An 18,459-nucleotide genomic window follows, 5' to 3' on the forward strand; every position below is an offset into this window, starting at 1 on the left:
ATTAAATAATATAATTAAGATTTATTCCAAGAAAATAAATTATTATTAAACTTTAAAATATTTTAACAAGAAAATAATAATAATTAAAATGACATTACTTTATGCAAAATATAAAAAACGTTTAAACTGCAGAGTCATAGTTAAACTGCTATACCCTCGTCTTTTAATTGTTCCTTCCTTACTGTTAGGGTGGAGAAGATGAGTTCTAATGGTTCGCCAGTGTAAGTGTAATCTTTTATTTAGTATTTAAGACGTTTAATTATTATTCTACAATAGTTTTATACCTTGTAGATGGACTCCCAAGTCTGTAGTTTTGTTTGGAACTGCAGTAGCTTGTATTGCTACCTTCTTCGGCCTACTTCTTTACGAAAGTAGGAAGAAACGGTATCGTTTAGTAGGTAAAGTAACTAAACTAATTATTTATCCTGTCAAATCTCTCGCCGGTGTCGAAGTTAATCAAGCTGAATGTCACCACTCGGGCTCGAAGTGAATGGTATCAGAGATAGGTATGAACGTTTTTCTATTGAATTTTAGGGGAAGCTTTATTAACTGTATGGTAAATATCTTCTAGGATGTGGATGGTGATGTCCGACAATCATAAGTTGTATGTAGATATACAGTACGTACACCCTCTTGTAACTTTGCATCCTGAATCGCCGTGTGTTACCGAAAATGAATTGATTGTAAGAAATGGTAAAGATCCTAGTAAACCGCCACTAAAAATCCCTATTTTTAAAGATATTCCTGAAGATGCTGACGTTAAAGAAACGAAGTAATTATCAACCCATTCTTCAATCTTGTTTTTTTCCAGAAGTGTGTACAGTTACGTATACTTTTTCCTTGTTTAGAATTTACAGGAAGTGTTTAGAAGGATTATATACAGGAGATGATGTAAGTAAATTGTTGAGGGAGTACACGGGAAGAGATGACATAATCATAATACAATCGATAGAACACTTAAAGGAGGGTAATGTTAAGCGTGTAGGTATAATTTCTCCATACTTCATCAATTATTCTCCCTGTTTCTAATCTCAATTCTTCCTCCTCTCGTTTAGAAAACGTATCATACTTATAATTCTTACCATATGATAACAATGCCGTCCGTGTGTGATCTAAACAAGAGATTAGAGAAGAAGGCTTCTTATAAAAACTTTAGACCGAATATCATAATAGACGGAGATAACATGGAACCTTTCGAAGATGTAAGAGGTCTTCTTCAGAATTTTCTCAATAATAATTAGATTTTTAAATGTCCTTCTCCTACGTTTTTCAGGATAAGTGGAAGTACGTGAAGATCGGCGATGCGGAATTTGAATTTGCTAGTTTTTGTGATAGGTATTTATAAAATATTCTGTATTTTTTAAAGATTATTCGGGATAAATATATATATTGTTAAAATAACTTCTTTTTTCCAGGTGTCCCATTGTTAATGTGGATCCCGAAACTGGAGACTATTCGCCTAAAGTCATGGAAGCGTTAAGAAAGTAAGCTATAATAAACTATATATAAATGCTTGATATTTTTTCTGTATTTAATTTATTCTTTATTTCGATAGATACCGACTAGCGACGGGTAAACTGGGTTCTAAATTCGGCAACGCTCCATTATTTGGCACACTCCACGAACTAAGAGCGCCAGGAACTATATCTGTAGGAGATCCTGTTTATGCATATTATGATTAAAGTTCTCTTGTCAGCATCCACAACCGATAACTCAAATTTTTTGTCTTTTTTTCATTGTAATTTTTAACTAATCCGCTAATTGTTTTTGAAATAAAAGTATAAGAGATCTCTTCGAAGATCTCTTCGATTAAATTCAATATTTAATATATTCTATCGGCTACAGATGGCAGCACGGTAAACTGCAATAAATTCTATTATTTTCCGTAAAAAATGTTAATTATTTAGTTTAAAGAAGTTTCCTTTTTAGTAATTCAAAGGTTGATTTTAAACTGTATGCTTCTTTGCTTGAAAGCAATTTATCTTTTTATACATATAGTCCAAACTTGTGGCCCATAATGGCTCCCCTGCCCTTTAAACCTAAAAAAGTCTTACTATAAACCATTTTAATTAAGAAAAATAGAAAATTTCATTACTAGAGAATATATCTGCAATGATACCCTTTTTAGAAGTTACTCTGTAATTAGGTATGCCATCTGGATTTTTAGTTACGGAGATATCAAATGAGAATAAACCCTCCCTCCCATTTTGAATAAAAATTCGGGTTTTTAAAAGTACAACGGAGTTAGGAAAATAACATTTCCACAAAGTGCTTGCCATTGAGGTGGCGATTATGTGCGCTGCACGTGTATCTCTTCCATTCATATTTGCTACGCGACATCTGTTATGGCAAAAGTGTGTGGCTCTGGATACAGTTTGACACAAAATACTCCGTATGGGGTAAGGCTGTCTCTCATGACGTCATTGACCAGCTGTCAAACACAAAATAGGACGATCTGTCCTTTCTCCTACAGGGTCACGTGCTGTCGAGATCAATCACGTGACTCCCCTTGACCAGGGGGAAGGGGATAACAAATGAAGTTTGTTCGTGGTAGATATTAGGGAGAATTTACTAATTTTCTTCTTATCTAATTCCGAAAATTGAATATTCGTAGAGTTTTTAAAAGGCATAATTTGATGGGGGGATACATATATAGATAATTTGTCTCCAGTCGAGATCGCTAAGAGCATTACCAGGAATTTAAAGAATGACATCAATAAAACTGAATTGTTTTGCTCTTTAGCAAGCTTCCAATTTAGATAATTTGTTTAAAGAAGGAAGCATATAGTTACGTTTCCTATTGTTTTAGTAGAATGAATGCTCGAAGACAAGAAGCACTTAAAAACGGATCGAAATTTCATTATCTTGGCATTCTGAAAGATTGAGACAAATGTTCTAACGCCTAAGAGAAAGTATCAGACACTTTCGATTTCCTTTATGTTCAGAAATGGGAATTCTTCTTTAGTATACTTTAAGTAATCCTCTCTAAATTTCTTTCTCTAAATCGGAAAAAAAAAAATATATATATATATATTAATATTTTTTGTCATACGTTTAAAAAGTTAAAATTGTAAGCGGCGTACTCTCATTTATCTTATTTTAATAAATTTCTACCAAACAATTGATTTTTTATGTCAAAATCTTGAATTATTTGAATGAAAAGATTTGTTATGACAATGATTTATGATGGAAAACTAAATTGATCATGTTGACATTCACTTTTATTACGTTTCTTCACGAATTGTTATACTTTGTTTACTTAAAATTATTAAAATTCTAGCATCTCGCCAGTTTGAAATTAATAAAAATAATTCTTAGGAAGAAATGTTAATTAATTTTCCTCCGTTTTTCATTTAAATTCTTTGTAAAGACAGTGATGAGGGAGGAAAAACGAATTTTAGACACAAATATTTAAAAATTTTAATTGATTTTATTGATATTATTTAAATTGTTTTCTTTGCCAACTTTTCAAAATAAATTGTTACAAGTTACAAATTTTGTTAAAAATCCTTATACAAAAATCATTTTTAACTTTGCACAATTATCAAATGAATAAAAATTCAAATTATTTATTATTTTTATTTAATTTTTTATTTGCTGTGTGAATATTGTGTTAATTGTGAAGCTCGGGAGAGAATATATATAAAATTTATCACCTTTTTAATTCTTATTTTGGTCTGGGTGTAGGTGTTTCTTTCTTCTTCCACAGATAAAAGAAGATGAAACTGGTAGTAAAAAGTGAAAGTATAAGGGCTATTGAAGCGGGAAGATAGTAAACAAACAGATCCAACGGTTTACAGTTTGAAGGACTTTCATCCAGTGGATTAGCTATGTAACCTTTCTCTGGACAATTGATGATACCGTTGCACAATAGGCTGCTGGATAAACATGTTAGGTTATCTCTACACACATAATCGCACTGGTTATCGCCTTCAAATCTACGAATTTCGGTCCATCGAAGGCTAAAACTTATATTTTTTATGTACGAAGTTAGTTCGATGATAATCTTGTGTCCCGAAGAGGAGACAGTAGGCGAATCCCATCCTGGAGGTAGTATTTCCTGAGTTTCGGAGCTATCGCATATTTTCTCATAAGGTGACTTTTGACCTATTGCATATATCTTTATCATAGTTTCATTGCAGTTGTTTTGTAATCTTAAACGAGGAAATTTGACGAGGATGTGTGTGTCGCGTGATGTTTCTATCGTCCACTTACATTGGATGATTTCTTGAAGTCTGTCGGGATAAACTGGAAAATCTATTCTACCTTGACGGCCCCATAAGATGCTCTGCCCGCATCCCACTTGTAGAAATTCGTACTTTCCCCGAAATATGAAACTGCTTGTCTCTCTGTGAGCTAAATAGTGGATGTTGTGAAGCCGTAGGAGAGCGGTTATCATCGAACCGCTACTTACCACTTCAACCCTCTTTGGTGGGTCGCTGCACAGGCAATCCAGTATTCTATCATCTTCAAGGATGACAAGATGATCCAGAGGATCGACTTGGGTATCGGCGCAACGGATTTTCTCCACCCTTACGCATTGTTTTACCGGATCGAAGCGCATCTCTTCCAGAATTATTCTCACCTGTTCCGTTGGTCTTCCTATAAATAGCAGCTGACACTTGAGTTGACGCCTTCGAAGTTGAAGACGATTCGGTAAAATATCGAATGTTCCCGAGGTGGAGGAAGAACTGGAAAACACTTGATCACAATCCGTATCCGGCACGACACTTCTAGCGGGTGTACTGTTTACGAACATGTAATATGCGGAATATTCGAATTGAGATCCGTCGTAAGAGCCGTCTATACTTTCGAATTGGATGAAAAGACTTTCCCCACTCGACATCATAGTTTCGTTCGGGCGAGTGTGACCGCAGAAACCACCTATTAACCTCGAAGTATCTGGCCAGGAGGCATCGAAAATCAATAGCTTATCCCTACATCTGTAGCCCCTTCTAATATTAAATCCCTGGAAGTTAATCCAAACTCTTTCTCCGTGTCTACCTAAAAACCTGTATACGCATTTAGTTCTCGCCGGATACCAATGTCTCAGACTATAAAAATAACCATGGGGTTTGTCGGTGCTTTCGAATGTCCATTGAAAACTGTTTTCGCTGATTTGTTCTCCCGAATTTTCTTGCAAACGCCTTTCAAATCCTACGGAAAGATAGAAACCGTCGTTTAGCAGGCTTCCAGCGGGAGATGCAACAAAATCGAGCATCATGGCCGGGTTTTTTAACACGATTCTAGGCAGAGTTCCGTGGCCGCAAAATCTCCCCACCGTAGGACTGTTAGGAGTCAGACCATCTTGAATTCTGATGTAGTCGTAAGGACAATACGTCACTATCCGATGTCCCACGAAACCGGGTGCACCCCAAACATCGAATTTATCGAAATATTGTCCTCCTATTGTCACTCTAGCATCGGTCGAATTGAAAATAACTTTGTATCGACAGGTGAGATTTCGAGGGTAAACACCCGGATAACCGGGGCTCATGACGTCACAGAATCCGATACAGTTAACGTAAGTCCTATCGCAATAAGTACCTTGAATCAGATTACCAGGGTTTTTAGCGGCCAGTTCTTTATGACGCTCTCTAGCAAGAGGTTGAGGCAGAACCGAACTTTGAGCTTTAAAAAACGTTCTTCTTGTAAAATAATCCGTGTGAAAGATTAATGTAACGGACTCACTCTCTACTAATAATGTTCTGCTACGTCGAATTTTACCACAGATGAAACCGGAATTTTCGATTCTCAAACGATGATCCACGATCTGCAGGTAACCATTAGTACAGGTCGTTCCATTAACTAATTTGCCGACTTGAAAGGAACGGATATTGAGTTCGAACAGGTTAAGAGACCGTTTATCCCCATAGCCTAAGAAGTGGTAGACACATGTAATTGGTTTGTTCTTATTGGCTCGAGTTAGCTTTGGACTTCTCACGGCCCTCGTTGTACGAATTGTTTTGTTGCAACCTGCAAAGACAATTGTACAGTTGTGAATGGATCGATTCTCTGCTTGTTCGATTGCTAAAGTAATATCAATCACGGCAGATCGTGTTTTGTCACACTATTGACGGAAATGCAATCACACGAAGAACAAAATCACCAAAAAGTCGTTTAGTCCTCCATTTTCTTTTTTTAAGCTCGATAACCACTTTTCTTTTTCCAGATGGAAAAATAAATTACGCTTAATAATATATTTTTTATACATTATTTTTAAAACCAGAAAGCAACGATCTAAATAAATAAATATTAATTAACTTAAATAATTTCTAACAATTTTTTTTAATTCTATCGACTATAATATAAAACACGATGTTAATATTATTAAATTAAATATTCTAAAATTATCTTACGAATTATGGCTATTAAATTTGCATATATGAATAGTATAGCTGTAAATCTGAGAGAGGGAGAAAGAGATTTCGAGAGCTGGAGAAGCATACATCCAGCAAACATCCTCAATCAATAGAATTACAGCGGGGGGTCAAACGTCCCTAATCCAAGTCATTGCATCAATGTCGTATTTGTATGGTGATTACTTCTTGCGTTACACTCCCTTAACTCTAGTCGTTAGGGATGAGTATGAATCGTTCTTAATCAGATCCTCTCAAACCCTTAATTTTGTTTGAGATATTACTACATTTCTCCTAATTCTGTTTCCTATTCTCCTTAACATTTATTATGTGTTAAACCGAGCAATTAAATATAAAATATATTGCTAACGAATTTCTTATTGGTAGGAAATTTATTCAAATAATTTTACCCTAAATTAAACCGTTTCGTATTGAAGAAAATTGATGTAAAATGGGCTTATAACCCGCAAGAATCTCGAATTTCGCTTACTCGCCAAAAGGGTTGATAAAAAAGAAGTTCTTCACGCATCACGCTCATAGGCAATTTTTAATTGTATTCTTCTATCTATCGAAACTTGCTGACGGAGCTTATCACGTGACAGTACAGCAAATTTGGCACCCCAGGTCCCTAAGGTTGATGCCTGTTGATGATAGATGGCAGTGAAGTTGGTGCATTGGTTGGCGTGGGAAAAGAGCGATGTCTCCCCCCTGGAGGAGTTAGTGAAAGACTTGTACGCACAATAGAACGGGAGGGCAAATTTTTGGAAGACTTCCAGTCCATTAGCAGAAAAGCAGACCAGATGTTGGTACTGTATATGCAATGCTGCGCTTGTTACAAGATGAGATTAATGTTCCGAAAATCCCCCGCCGCGATCAAACTCTACAAAAGTTTAGCATTTATTAAACCTCTCGAACTGTTTTACATATTCATTTATTATACGAGCGAATAATTTTTATAAAGCTTTTTTATTAACTCGAAAAAATTTGAAAATTTAAGCTAGCACGTGTTTTAAAAAATCTGGCAAAGAATCATTGTTTCAAATCCGCTTATATCATTGCACATTTGACACCATGTGACGTTAAAAACGATAAGGACGTCCCCTTGGGTACGGTCCCCTGATTTAGGGGAACATAAATGTCACAGGTTACGTAATGCGAACGTTGTGAGTCCGACGTACGACTGTTACGTCATTAGCTAGGTATTGTCATAGTTTATCTTAGAGTTTGATCGTTGCTCTTATATATATATATATATATATAAAGAAAAAAAAGGAAATAAAATTGACTTTTCGCAGTTTTATAATTCCAGAATGGTTGAAAAGAAAGTGAAAGAGGCACTTGTAAAATAAGAGCAATTTTAAAGCGCTCCGAGCCATACTTCATGGGCTGTTATAAAAGACCCTATTTACTTCTAGGGCCAATAATGTAATTTATCGAGCTCCGGCCGAGCACAAAATTCCTCTCTAGCAAAATATAACAGAATGAAATTTTAATTACATTAAAAGTTAAAGAAAATTTATCTTAAAGCTCGATCTCTTTCATCGATTCAAACCTCTTTTATACGGACAATAGGGTGATATGACAATTAAAAAGTTTTAATATTATATAAATAATATTTTAAAATTAGCGAATTCGTAAAAGTTTAGAAGAGAAATTGGATAATTAAAATAATAATTAAAAAAAAAGGATTTATTTTCTTTATTTCTCATTCATGTTTAAAAAATATAAATATTGATTAGAATTAAAATCCTTAAGAAATTTAATACTGAAATTTCGATATTTTCTTAAATAAAAATGACGAGCGCAGAAACTTTGTAGAGAAAAATTACCTTTGGATGAAACTTCACAGATGATCCAGACGAAGAGAAGATAAGTGATTGCCAATGATTTTTGATCCATGTCGACGAGCGATCCTTCCACATTACGGACACTTTACCAAAAAAACCTTAACAGAACGGATGTGGTCGACCATCGCCGTCCGATGTCCTTCGCTGGACTGCGTAGATCACGCATCCATTGATTGTCCGTTGTGTGGGACTGAGGTGATGTGCAGTTGACTCCAGACCCGTGATGTGCAGACTGACGTGTTGTCGCACCCGAACAACTGCTACACCATTGTAAATATGACTTTAACCAGTATAAAACACCCACGCTAATTAATTATAACCAATTATTTAATGTTTTCATTTGGAAAACATTAAAATTCTCTCTCCTCTTTTTATGTAAGATAAGTTGATATTAATTGGCAAATATGAAATTTTTTCGATAATGTTAGCATCGATTTTGGAAAAGATTGATTGATTTCAGATATTTTTTTTAATCGATACAATAAAATAGAAACAGCTTCACCTGTCAAAATAACGAGTGCCACGTAAAGACTTTTTTATTGTATGGAGAAATTGTTATTAAAAATCGAGTCAAGTTGAACAACTTCTATTCCTTGATAGAATAAAAAATAATAATAATTATTATTATTCTTTATCGTCTTATAAATCGTTTTAAATACATAATTTTTAAGTTTCCAACTAAAAAATTTGATATTTTATCTCGATTTTCTAACGTTTTAAATCAACAAAATACGTGCTTTTATAACTTTATAACTTTAATCTTAAATAAAACATTAAAAAAGTTGATTTCGTTTAAAAGTTGTATGATAATTCCTTAATTTATAAATAACTATTTCAGTTTTCTGAAACAGAATTTTTGAATTTTAATGTCGAATTTCATAAATATTCATTAAGTAAATTATTACTAATGAATATGCAAGGTAATCATTAGTCAATAATTAAGCAAAAATGGTAGATAAAAATGAAATTTTATAATTTGTCACGTTTTTTTTTATGTCAGAGAAATAAATTAAAAAAGAAAAAAGTCATTATTATCTATTCGAGTCTGAAATATCACTCGCATCCATTTTTGATTAATAGCTTTATTCAGTCGATAAGCAGTCTTTAACAAACTGCGAATGTTTTTCTTAAATTCTCTACATGACGTCATAAGAGAGGTGAAAGGTCAGACAGTAACCTGTCAATTTTGTGATTTCTACACACCCTGGGAATATTTAATGGCTCAATGCACAAGTATAAAGAGAGCAAGATGGTCGACACTTCTATTGTTGGTAACTTCCCTTCAACATGGCTTAGTTTCTTTTGTTGATAAAAGTTGAAGATCTTTTTAAAAAACGATGTGCAACAATATTTTCTCTCTCGAGAGTTAAGTAGAAGTCAACACGTATTCTTGCTAACAAAAAATTATTTTTTCCTCTAATTTTTCGAAATTAAAATCCATTACTTAAACTTCTCATAGGTATTTATACTGTTTACTGTCTTCAAAATTTGATCGCTTTTAAGTTATTTATGCTGTGATTTTTATAATTATTTTAATCTTCTAAAATATGAGTTGTGATAAAAGATGATAAAAACATAAGTTAGCTTTTAAAACTAAATGCTTTTCAAATATCATTTATTCACCTAACGTTCTAAGCTTAAAGTCTTTAAAAGATTTTCATCTCTAATGAATTTTTATTTATTTATATTTCTTAAGAATTATTTAAAAATTTTAAAATGTTAGCTAACTTATTAAAATTTCAGATATTTTGATTATTTTTTGTATTTATCTTACTCTAGATTAAAGTAGAAATGTTATTATTATTATTATTATTATTTATTTAAAATAATATTATAATCTATTTTAAAATATAAAACGACTGTGGTTAAAATTAATTAAATAAAATATAAAATAACAAGTTTTATAATTGAAAGTTTAATTTATAAAGATATCAAGTTTAAGAAAATCTCTAGTGGATAAAGGTTAATGTTTTTCTATGTTATTAATAACGTTGAGGGATTGAAAAGCTTAGATCGATACTGTGATCATTCCCTAATCCCTTAAGCTAAAGATATCTTGGTATGGCTGTAAATGATGTCTAGTGATAAAAGATGAAGATATCCGGAGATACCGGATGTTTCAGAAATGTATTGATTGCTATTCTATACTTAGCAAAAAAGTATTAAATAATAATAAATTTAATATTATTATTTCTCTATAAATTACACCTATCTATTCGCTACAGTATTTTGGATTCGGTTGTAAGGATACGATGAGACCAACAGACATTTATGGCCCCAAGAGATTCAGAGAACGCCTTCGATTCAATTAAGCTGCAGAGGACAAGGAAGAGGGCAAAGCTAATTCAATCTTCTCTCATATAAGGACCTCGCCCATATCCGAAAACTTTACTTCAGGAAGTACAAGGCGTACTGAATCCAACTTCTCAATAGAGAAGAATGGCAGTAAATAGCTACTCAATTAATTGTGGTCCTCCTTTATGATGTTTCATACAACCTGATCTAATTTGTATCGGATGTTTGAAACGTTATTCCCTAGACGAAAATTATTATTTAAACTGTAATATATAAATAAACATGTATTATTTGATTAGTTAAATTATAAATTTTAATTTATAAAAAATTGCTTTATTTCTAACGAGATTCAAACATCGAAGAATCGTTGTAAGTTCGGCTTCCCTGCTTCAACAGTAGCTATGTAAGGAAGACAGATGTACAGGGGAAAGATACTAACGCACAACTTTTCGTTGCTTTTAAAGGTTAAATATTAATTGTTCCGAATTTTAACCGAAGTTTAAAGATAATTTTCTGATTAAAACATCGTTTACTCTTCCATATTATTTAATTTAGACGTTTGTATCTTTAACCAATTCGTTATTATTTTTATTATAATTGTGTTATTTGTAAACATTAATTAGCAATAAAGTTTAATTATAAAATTGATTTCATCCTCCATCTGTTCTTCTTTCTATATACATTTGTAGTTTACAAGAAAACGATCGTTGAGGCACATCACGTTTTATATGAGAGTGGCTGGTTTCTGATTTCGGAGCTACAAGATACGTTGTCAAACTTCCATTCTACCAGCTCCATTATCGGATAGAGGAACCCCTAGTGAGTCTATGACGTCATTTCCGTTTATTGGCAGAGATATTTCCGTAAAACCATCGCTCGTGTTTTCTGTTTGTATAATCGAGTGTAACTTTTCAAGCTTCTTTATCTACGTTGTTCAGTGGTGAGATAAAATCGACTACTAAAAATTAATTTTCTGTATGACTTATTATGTGTACATACACATTAATTTCTAATTAAATAATGTCACTCGATGAATTATTTAAGAAGCAGCAAATAAGATAAGGCATTGCAATACTAATCATTTTTAATTTAATAATATTTTTCTATAATTAATTTATAAATACATAATTGAAATAAATGATAATTTTTATAAATTATATTATTTCTTTTTATACATTTTTCATCTTATATAATGCAAATTAATAGCATAAATAATTTCATAAACTATGAAATGATGTTAAAATAAATCTAATATTCACAGTTAGACATATAATTGCTACTGCAGTTTTGTGAGAAAGGCAGCCATCTGTTGGACGAAATAAATATTAAAAAATTATTTAAAAAATTAAATTTCTCTTTCTAAAAATTAAAAAATAAATAAATAAATAAATTACCTTTTAATTTTTTTTCTTCTCTCTTAATTATCTTTACATCTATAAAAAGTAAACCTGTATTAATTTCTATAATAAATTAAATATTAATTTATAAAAATCAAATAATAACCGTGTTTTCCTATCACGTTTCCATAGCAGCCATTATAATTTTGCCAACTAAGTATATTTTCTAGCCATCGTGGACGATAAAAGTCTTTAAATCCACTCATGCCACATACTCCGACTGAAAAAAATGTATTAATTTTTATACTATAAACAATTTTAAATTAATTTAATACGTGTATTATCCATTAACTCAGATTTAAAAAGTTTCAATTAGTACATAAAACTTAAAAGATTTTTTTTAAATAAAATTGATGCCGAATAAAAGAAAATGTTAAAAGGTAAAATGAACAAAAAAATCAACTTTATATATATGCAATTTTCGTATTAATATAAACAAAATGAAATATCCAAATCCATTATAAACTCCCTATTCATGAAATCGATGTGCTGAAGCGACGAGAGATGCTGAAGCCATTACTTTAACTTCAAGAATTCGACACCCATAATCGGAATATTGAGATCTGATCCTCTTGTTGTTTGATAATTCACGTATTGTTCTATTGTATCTTTCCTAATTGCATCTCTACCGAAGGCTTTTATACTAAATATATAACATTTTCCAACTTTTAAAATGGAGTAATCATAGATGATAAAATATTCGAAAATAAATTCTTGCAATTTCTAATAAAAAAAAAAAAAAAACTAGAAAGAAATTTTTTAACAATTCAACTTTTATATTTTTATAAAAAAATACTTTAAAATATAAATTTAATTACATGAAGAATTGCAGCTTGGTCCAAAAGCCAGCTAACTGTGTTTGGTTTATGCACGTTTTAAATACACTTGTGAATAAAAATCGCCTGTTTTTCTATTATAGAATTGATATAAACACTATTTTAAATATATAATTAAGTATTTAAGTACTTGAGTAAGGCAGTAATTTAATATTTTCAATGGTTAACTCTGTATATTTAAACACTAATCAGTTTGATAAATGAATTTTGAATAATATACAGCACATATATATATATATATATATATATATTTAATTCTTTAGGTCTATAACGAATTAAATTATTTATAAAATCTTACTTTGTTCCATAAATAAATCTTGTTTGGTGACATTTTGGAATATAATTTCGGCTTCTTTAAGAATTTTAGAGCACAGATAATTGAAAAGAAAATTCGGGCTTCTCTGGTTATAATCTTGAATAAATCGACGAGTTTGGCATTGACACTAAATGAAATAAATAAATGAATTTATCAGAAATGTAACTATGCAGATTAAAATACGGAACTTAATTATACTTACAATTTCGCTTAATTGTAGGTAAATGACTTCGTGGGTCAACGAGTAACCAGAGTAATCTGGTGATGTCATTAAGGCCCAGCAATCGTCTTTAATGGCACATTGGCAGAAATCCGTTTCGCTGTTTCATAAAAGCATTCCACGTTATCAAATTTAATTTTATTAAAGATTTTCCTATCTACTTTAATATTTACAATATCTTTAAATATTTATTTATACAGTCGGAATGATTTAGATAATTTTATTTATTTGAAAGTAATTAAAATCATAGAATATACACAACTCTTTTGTTTAAAATAGATAAAAATAATAGGCTATTAAGTAATTAATTTTACTGATTAAAATACTGTAAATCTATACATTTGTACTTAACAAATTTGAATCTAATTTATCTATTTAAATTTATTTAATCAATATTTTAAATAATAATAAAAAAATGGCTGCCTAAGCGAAGAAGAAATACATCTTTTACTTTCTCTTTGCTAACAAATTAGATAATCTTAATTTGCAATCATCTCAATTAAATAATGATATCAATTGCGATTAAAGAAGAAATTTCCTATACATTTTCCTCGTTTTTCCTTTTTTTCTATTCCTATAAAAATGATATTTCTTATAACTTAAAAATGATTGTAATTAAGCAATAAATAAATATTTAAAGCTCCACAAAATATTGCTTTCCTAGCGTAGAATTTATCCGTAAAATTCGCATCAAAGTTACATTATTTATATAATAATACTGCTCTAAATTATGCAAAAGGAACTTATAATTCATTTTATAATTTTGACAGGATGTTAACTTGCTGAAAAATTAAAATCCGTATAATGAATGTTATTCTCATCACACGCGTGTTATCCTTTGATCCGTTTTATTGCTCAAAAATCCATAAAATCTGCAAAAATGACAGCTTTAGACTAATCTTTTTTTTTATATTATGGAAAATAGAAGTTATTTAAGATCAATATTTGTCATTTAGAAGAAAAAGATATTTATTTTAAATTGTTATAAAGTATACTTTTGAAAGAGCATCTCCTAAAATTGAGGAGAATCTTTGGTCTTTGAGAAAATCCTGGGTTAGACTTTACAGCTAGAAATAATCGCTCTTTCGTTGAATCTCTTTGCTATAATATCTACACTGTATAAAGCTATTCGATAAAATCTTTTAAAACATAAAATATAGAAAATTTCGATAAAAATTCGAATTTTAAAGCGAACTTTACTAGAGAAGAACATCCCCGATAAGAGGGGGAAAACATCAAAAAAGACAGAAAATTCGTCTTTCGTTTAATTAATTTTTAAAAAATAAAGTTTATAAATGGATAAAAATGTTATAAAATTGTCGGATATTTAGAAATGTTAATAATGTCCATTAATTGTTTTCTAAATAAAGCGAAAAATGCCGGTTTCCAACTTTATTTTCGTCGCCATTTTGAATATTTATTCATTTTTCTAGATGATATTACATTTTAATCATTCTTTTATATTTTCTACGTAATTGGAGCTTAGAATATATTTTAAAAATCGATAATATATAAGTTATTTTGCATATTTTAATTAAATTTAAATTTTTCTTTAACGATTTATTATGCAAAAATAAAACATACAAATCCCACGTCTGTAGATAATAATATACATTTAATTTTTTTCTTTTTTACAGTTGTATTTATTTTTATTTTAATTATTAAACTTGTTAGACCTTTTAAAAATATAATTTACTGTTATATTCCACATTTTCTAATAAAATTATTTAAATTATAACTTTAAAACTTGATAAAATTTACTATAAAAGTAAGGAGTTTTAAGAGCAATAATTTATAGCGAAGAAACTCGATTTTTTAAAAGTTAATTTAATAATAAAATTAATAATTTACATACTCTCTTCCAATGATTTCTGATATGCATTTATCTGATAAAGATTCATTAAAATAGGTCTCATTGAAAGCTTTCCTCTCTTGATTTTCGTTGGCCTTTCTACGTCGATATTCAAGAGACCACAGACCGTTCGTTAGTATGTTTCCAATGCCTAAAAAAATGGATCTTTATTAAAATAACCATAAAATTAATATATATTTTTTTAAATTTATAATCTTGCCTTGATAATATACAGGTTGGGCACTCTTGATATAAGGAATTCCACGATTTGCTATGGATTCTGCTTTACGTTGCAATTGAGAAATGATCGGGATTATATTTTGATATCCGTCTTTAACAGGTTGATTCAACAGAACTTGTAGCTGATCTGAAATTCAAACGTTTATTTTTAAATATAGCGAACCTCTAACAACGACCACCTCTAAACGGCGGCCATTTTCTCTGGAACTTTTTAAGCATTTGAAGTCTTAAATACTTTTCCTTAATTTCTTTTTAATTTCGTCGACATTTCTTAAGAATTAATAATATAATTAAAAATTTTGCAAGAAAAAAAAATTTTTTTTATAATTATTCTAAATTGAACAAAACTTCGATGTTTGCTTCTATGTTTTTAAGGATTTGCTTCGTAATTAAATTTTTGCAGTTTACGAAAACAAACGGCACAGTTTGGCAACACTTCATCTATAATTTCAAGATCTTATTATACAGTTGTCCTCCTCCTTAATGCCATTGTAATTATCTCTGTTTGTCTTTCATCTCTCTTGAGAAGAACGGTCACGTGAATCCTCGGCTTTGACAGCAAGTTTTTTTTTTTTTTAAATATTACATGAAGCAATCTACCAAAACGGCTATTTACAATATTTACACTATTTTCGAATATATAAACTTCAAAAATTCGTAATAAATCCTACGTTACTCGAGCGAAATGCGCTGCTTTTAATCAGAAAGAAGGAGGTGTTAATTAAGTTTATTTTTTTGTTAATTACAAATACTTTTTCGGTTAAATTTAAAATTTTTAGCCTACTGAAAATTCATATTACTTAAAAATTGCTTACCGTCGGCCATACGCACTCCCAAAACTCCATCCAAATTAATGTTTTCTATTTGATGATCCATGTATTCCAGGGCGCGATTCAGCGCTAGAATCGTCCTCAAGAGCAGTAAATTTTCGTAATTTACAGACCTGGACATAGTCGAGTAGTAGAAGAAGAAGAAGAACAAAGACAACTTTCTCAGCATGATGAGAACCATTGCAATCAACAACGCACACCTTTTTTTTTTCCTTCTTTATACTCCGAATGACGTCGTCTATCATGTGATCAATTCCAACAAACAAGAAGAGAAAACTAGGATTTAAGAGGTTTAATTCGTAATTGAGTTTACTAGAATTTTACTTGTTATTTTTAGAATTTATTAAAGAATAATTTTGCATCTGATTAAATCAGTAGAATCGACTAAATGGGCGCTTAAATGGGATTAGCGGTAAAGAGGTTGACAGAACGGAGGACGTCCTGAAACTTTCCAGTTTAATCTCTTCAAAGGGTTTAACCTTGGCATTTTTTTTTTTCAACTATAGCAGCTATTAAAAATCCAAAAATGCCCCTTAGCGATTAATTAGTGATTTCTGTGCCAACAAGAGGAGAAAATTTTGTTATTGTAGTAGCGCGGCAGTGTTAAGGATCTATTACGGTTACCGATAATCCAATTAATCTTAATTAATTATAATTGAGTTGTTAGTGTATTCATTTACGCTCCACTGTGGATGTTTAGTTCGATTGTTAGACACAATCCTCCATTATTTCTAATAAATGTAACAATATTTTTACAATGGCGCCAGCAATTTAGCGGTTGTAGAAACAACATTTTATCCAATTTTCTAAATAATAATAATGAGAAATTATACTTTGATCTTTATTAAATCATAAAATACTTTATTCTTGAATAGAATTTATTATTTTTTTTATGTGACAGACAAGCTAAAAATAGCTATAAAACCAATGAATTTCCCCATTTGGCGAAGATATTGGAACAGAGTATTTTGACAGTAAATTTTTTTTATTTTATTTTGTTTCATTAAATAAAGAAAAGAAAAAGAATAATAATTATAAATTTTTTGGGTAAATTTTCATAGGACCAGTTATCGTAATAAAATAACTTGGAGTTATTCTTCCAATCTTTCAATTGCATTGACTATCTAATTTCAGGATGTGCTGCCCTTGACATGCAGGGATTCTTCCTCCCAATTTTACGCATTTTCCAGGTACAAGCTGAGTCTACGAAAAGATAAAACACTTTACTTTAATTACAATTAAACATTATTTTTAAATAACGTAGAATAAAAGGATTTAAAACTCGAATTAAAATAGACAATTCCAAAAAGTTAATGATCCTAAACCTACGTTTATACACGAATTAAGCAATTTTATCTTATTTATAATATAAATTTAAATGCCTCATTCTTTACAATTAAAGAATAAAAAGGTCTTTTATAGTTTTAAAAATTCGTTAAAGGTTTAAAATACGTAACAAAACAGTACTTAAATAACGATTATATTCAAGAAAATGTTATGAAATAATGAATTCTTACGACTTTTATTCTTAATTACATGTCTACATCTACCAGAATTATTTAAATTTAAGTCATAAATTTATTAATAAAATTAAATTTACATATTATTCTACTTACAGTTTGTATTTCAATGTGACAGTTGGGTTCTATTATTGGAGGTGGTGTAAGGTAACGTTCGAAGTCGAGTTTTCTTAATTCGTCTACGTTAATGTCTAATTTTCTTATAGATCCTGGACTCTGGCCCACTAACTTTTGAAAAATGGCCTAAACTCGCAAAGAAAATTTGATTAATTTCCACTCTCGTCATCTTCGTAAAATTGGAACTTACCTTAGCTTTGTCGTTAGGAGTCTTTGCGTATGTTTTATCCATGTCGTGTCGAATTGTATTAATAAAATTCTCATCTACAGATTCCTGGCAATTTAATAAACTCAGGGAGGAAAGAAATAGGAATGCTACTGAAAGACAAGTATCCATGGTTGTAGCTAACAAAAGAGAAAGGATACTTTGTATAGAAAGTGAGGAGATTTGTTGATTTATGCTCATATAAACCTTACCTTTAATGGTCCACAGCTTGAAAGTATTGAAGTCTGTGAATTTCTTCAGTTTTATAGCGGTTAAGTCAATTAAACTTGTTTTTTTTCCTCTCCTTCCGTTAATTGTCGTGTCTTTTCATCCCACGTTCGGTAGATTTGACTTTTGCAAGTTTTCCCAACCAATCAAACTGGCTTTAATTTCCTGAGAAAACTTTCAAATGTCTTATTGTCCTT

The 18,459-nt window shown here is 30.6% G+C and overlaps 3 protein-coding genes across 3 annotated transcripts; 1 reads left to right on the forward strand and 2 right to left on the reverse strand.

Annotated features, from left to right (window-relative positions):
• The first annotated feature begins 292 nt into the window (after positions 1 to 292).
• On the forward strand, positions 293 to 1,819 carry LOC136976652 (mitochondrial amidoxime reducing component 2-like). Its single transcript, XM_067272000.1, has 7 exons — positions 293 to 506; positions 572 to 772; positions 849 to 981; positions 1,056 to 1,202; positions 1,274 to 1,335; positions 1,416 to 1,484; positions 1,556 to 1,819. Exons 1-7 carry the CDS (start codon positions 466 to 468, stop codon positions 1,680 to 1,682), a joined length of 780 nt encoding a protein of 259 aa, XP_067128101.1. The 5' UTR covers positions 293 to 465; the 3' UTR covers positions 1,683 to 1,819.
• A 1,742-nt stretch (positions 1,820 to 3,561) lies between these two features.
• On the reverse strand, positions 3,562 to 8,376 carry LOC136976641 (cubilin-like). Its single transcript, XM_067271986.1, has 2 exons — positions 8,189 to 8,376; positions 3,562 to 5,976 (listed from the first exon to the last, which is right to left on the reverse strand). The coding sequence occupies exons 1-2, from the start codon at positions 8,256 to 8,258 to the stop codon at positions 3,668 to 3,670; spliced, it is 2,379 nt and encodes a 792-aa protein (XP_067128087.1). The 5' UTR covers positions 8,259 to 8,376; the 3' UTR covers positions 3,562 to 3,667.
• A 3,342-nt stretch (positions 8,377 to 11,718) lies between these two features.
• On the reverse strand, positions 11,719 to 18,354 carry LOC136976696 (UPF0764 protein C16orf89 homolog). Its single transcript, XM_067272060.1, has 11 exons — positions 18,247 to 18,354; positions 18,020 to 18,174; positions 17,809 to 17,955; positions 16,178 to 17,395; positions 15,343 to 15,489; positions 15,126 to 15,273; positions 13,253 to 13,370; positions 13,033 to 13,177; positions 12,005 to 12,118; positions 11,896 to 11,934; positions 11,719 to 11,807 (listed from the first exon to the last, which is right to left on the reverse strand). Exons 4-11 carry the CDS (start codon positions 16,371 to 16,373, stop codon positions 11,719 to 11,721), a joined length of 996 nt encoding a protein of 331 aa, XP_067128161.1. The 5' UTR covers positions 16,374 to 17,395; positions 17,809 to 17,955; positions 18,020 to 18,174; positions 18,247 to 18,354.
• Between the last annotated feature and the right edge of the window lie 105 nt (positions 18,355 to 18,459).

Source organism: Centruroides vittatus, unplaced genomic scaffold (genome assembly GCF_030686945.1).
Source record: "Centruroides vittatus isolate TY-2023 unplaced genomic scaffold, ASM3068694v2 contig_417, whole genome shotgun sequence".
NCBI classification, from domain to species: Eukaryota; Metazoa; Arthropoda; class Arachnida; order Scorpiones; family Buthidae; genus Centruroides; species Centruroides vittatus.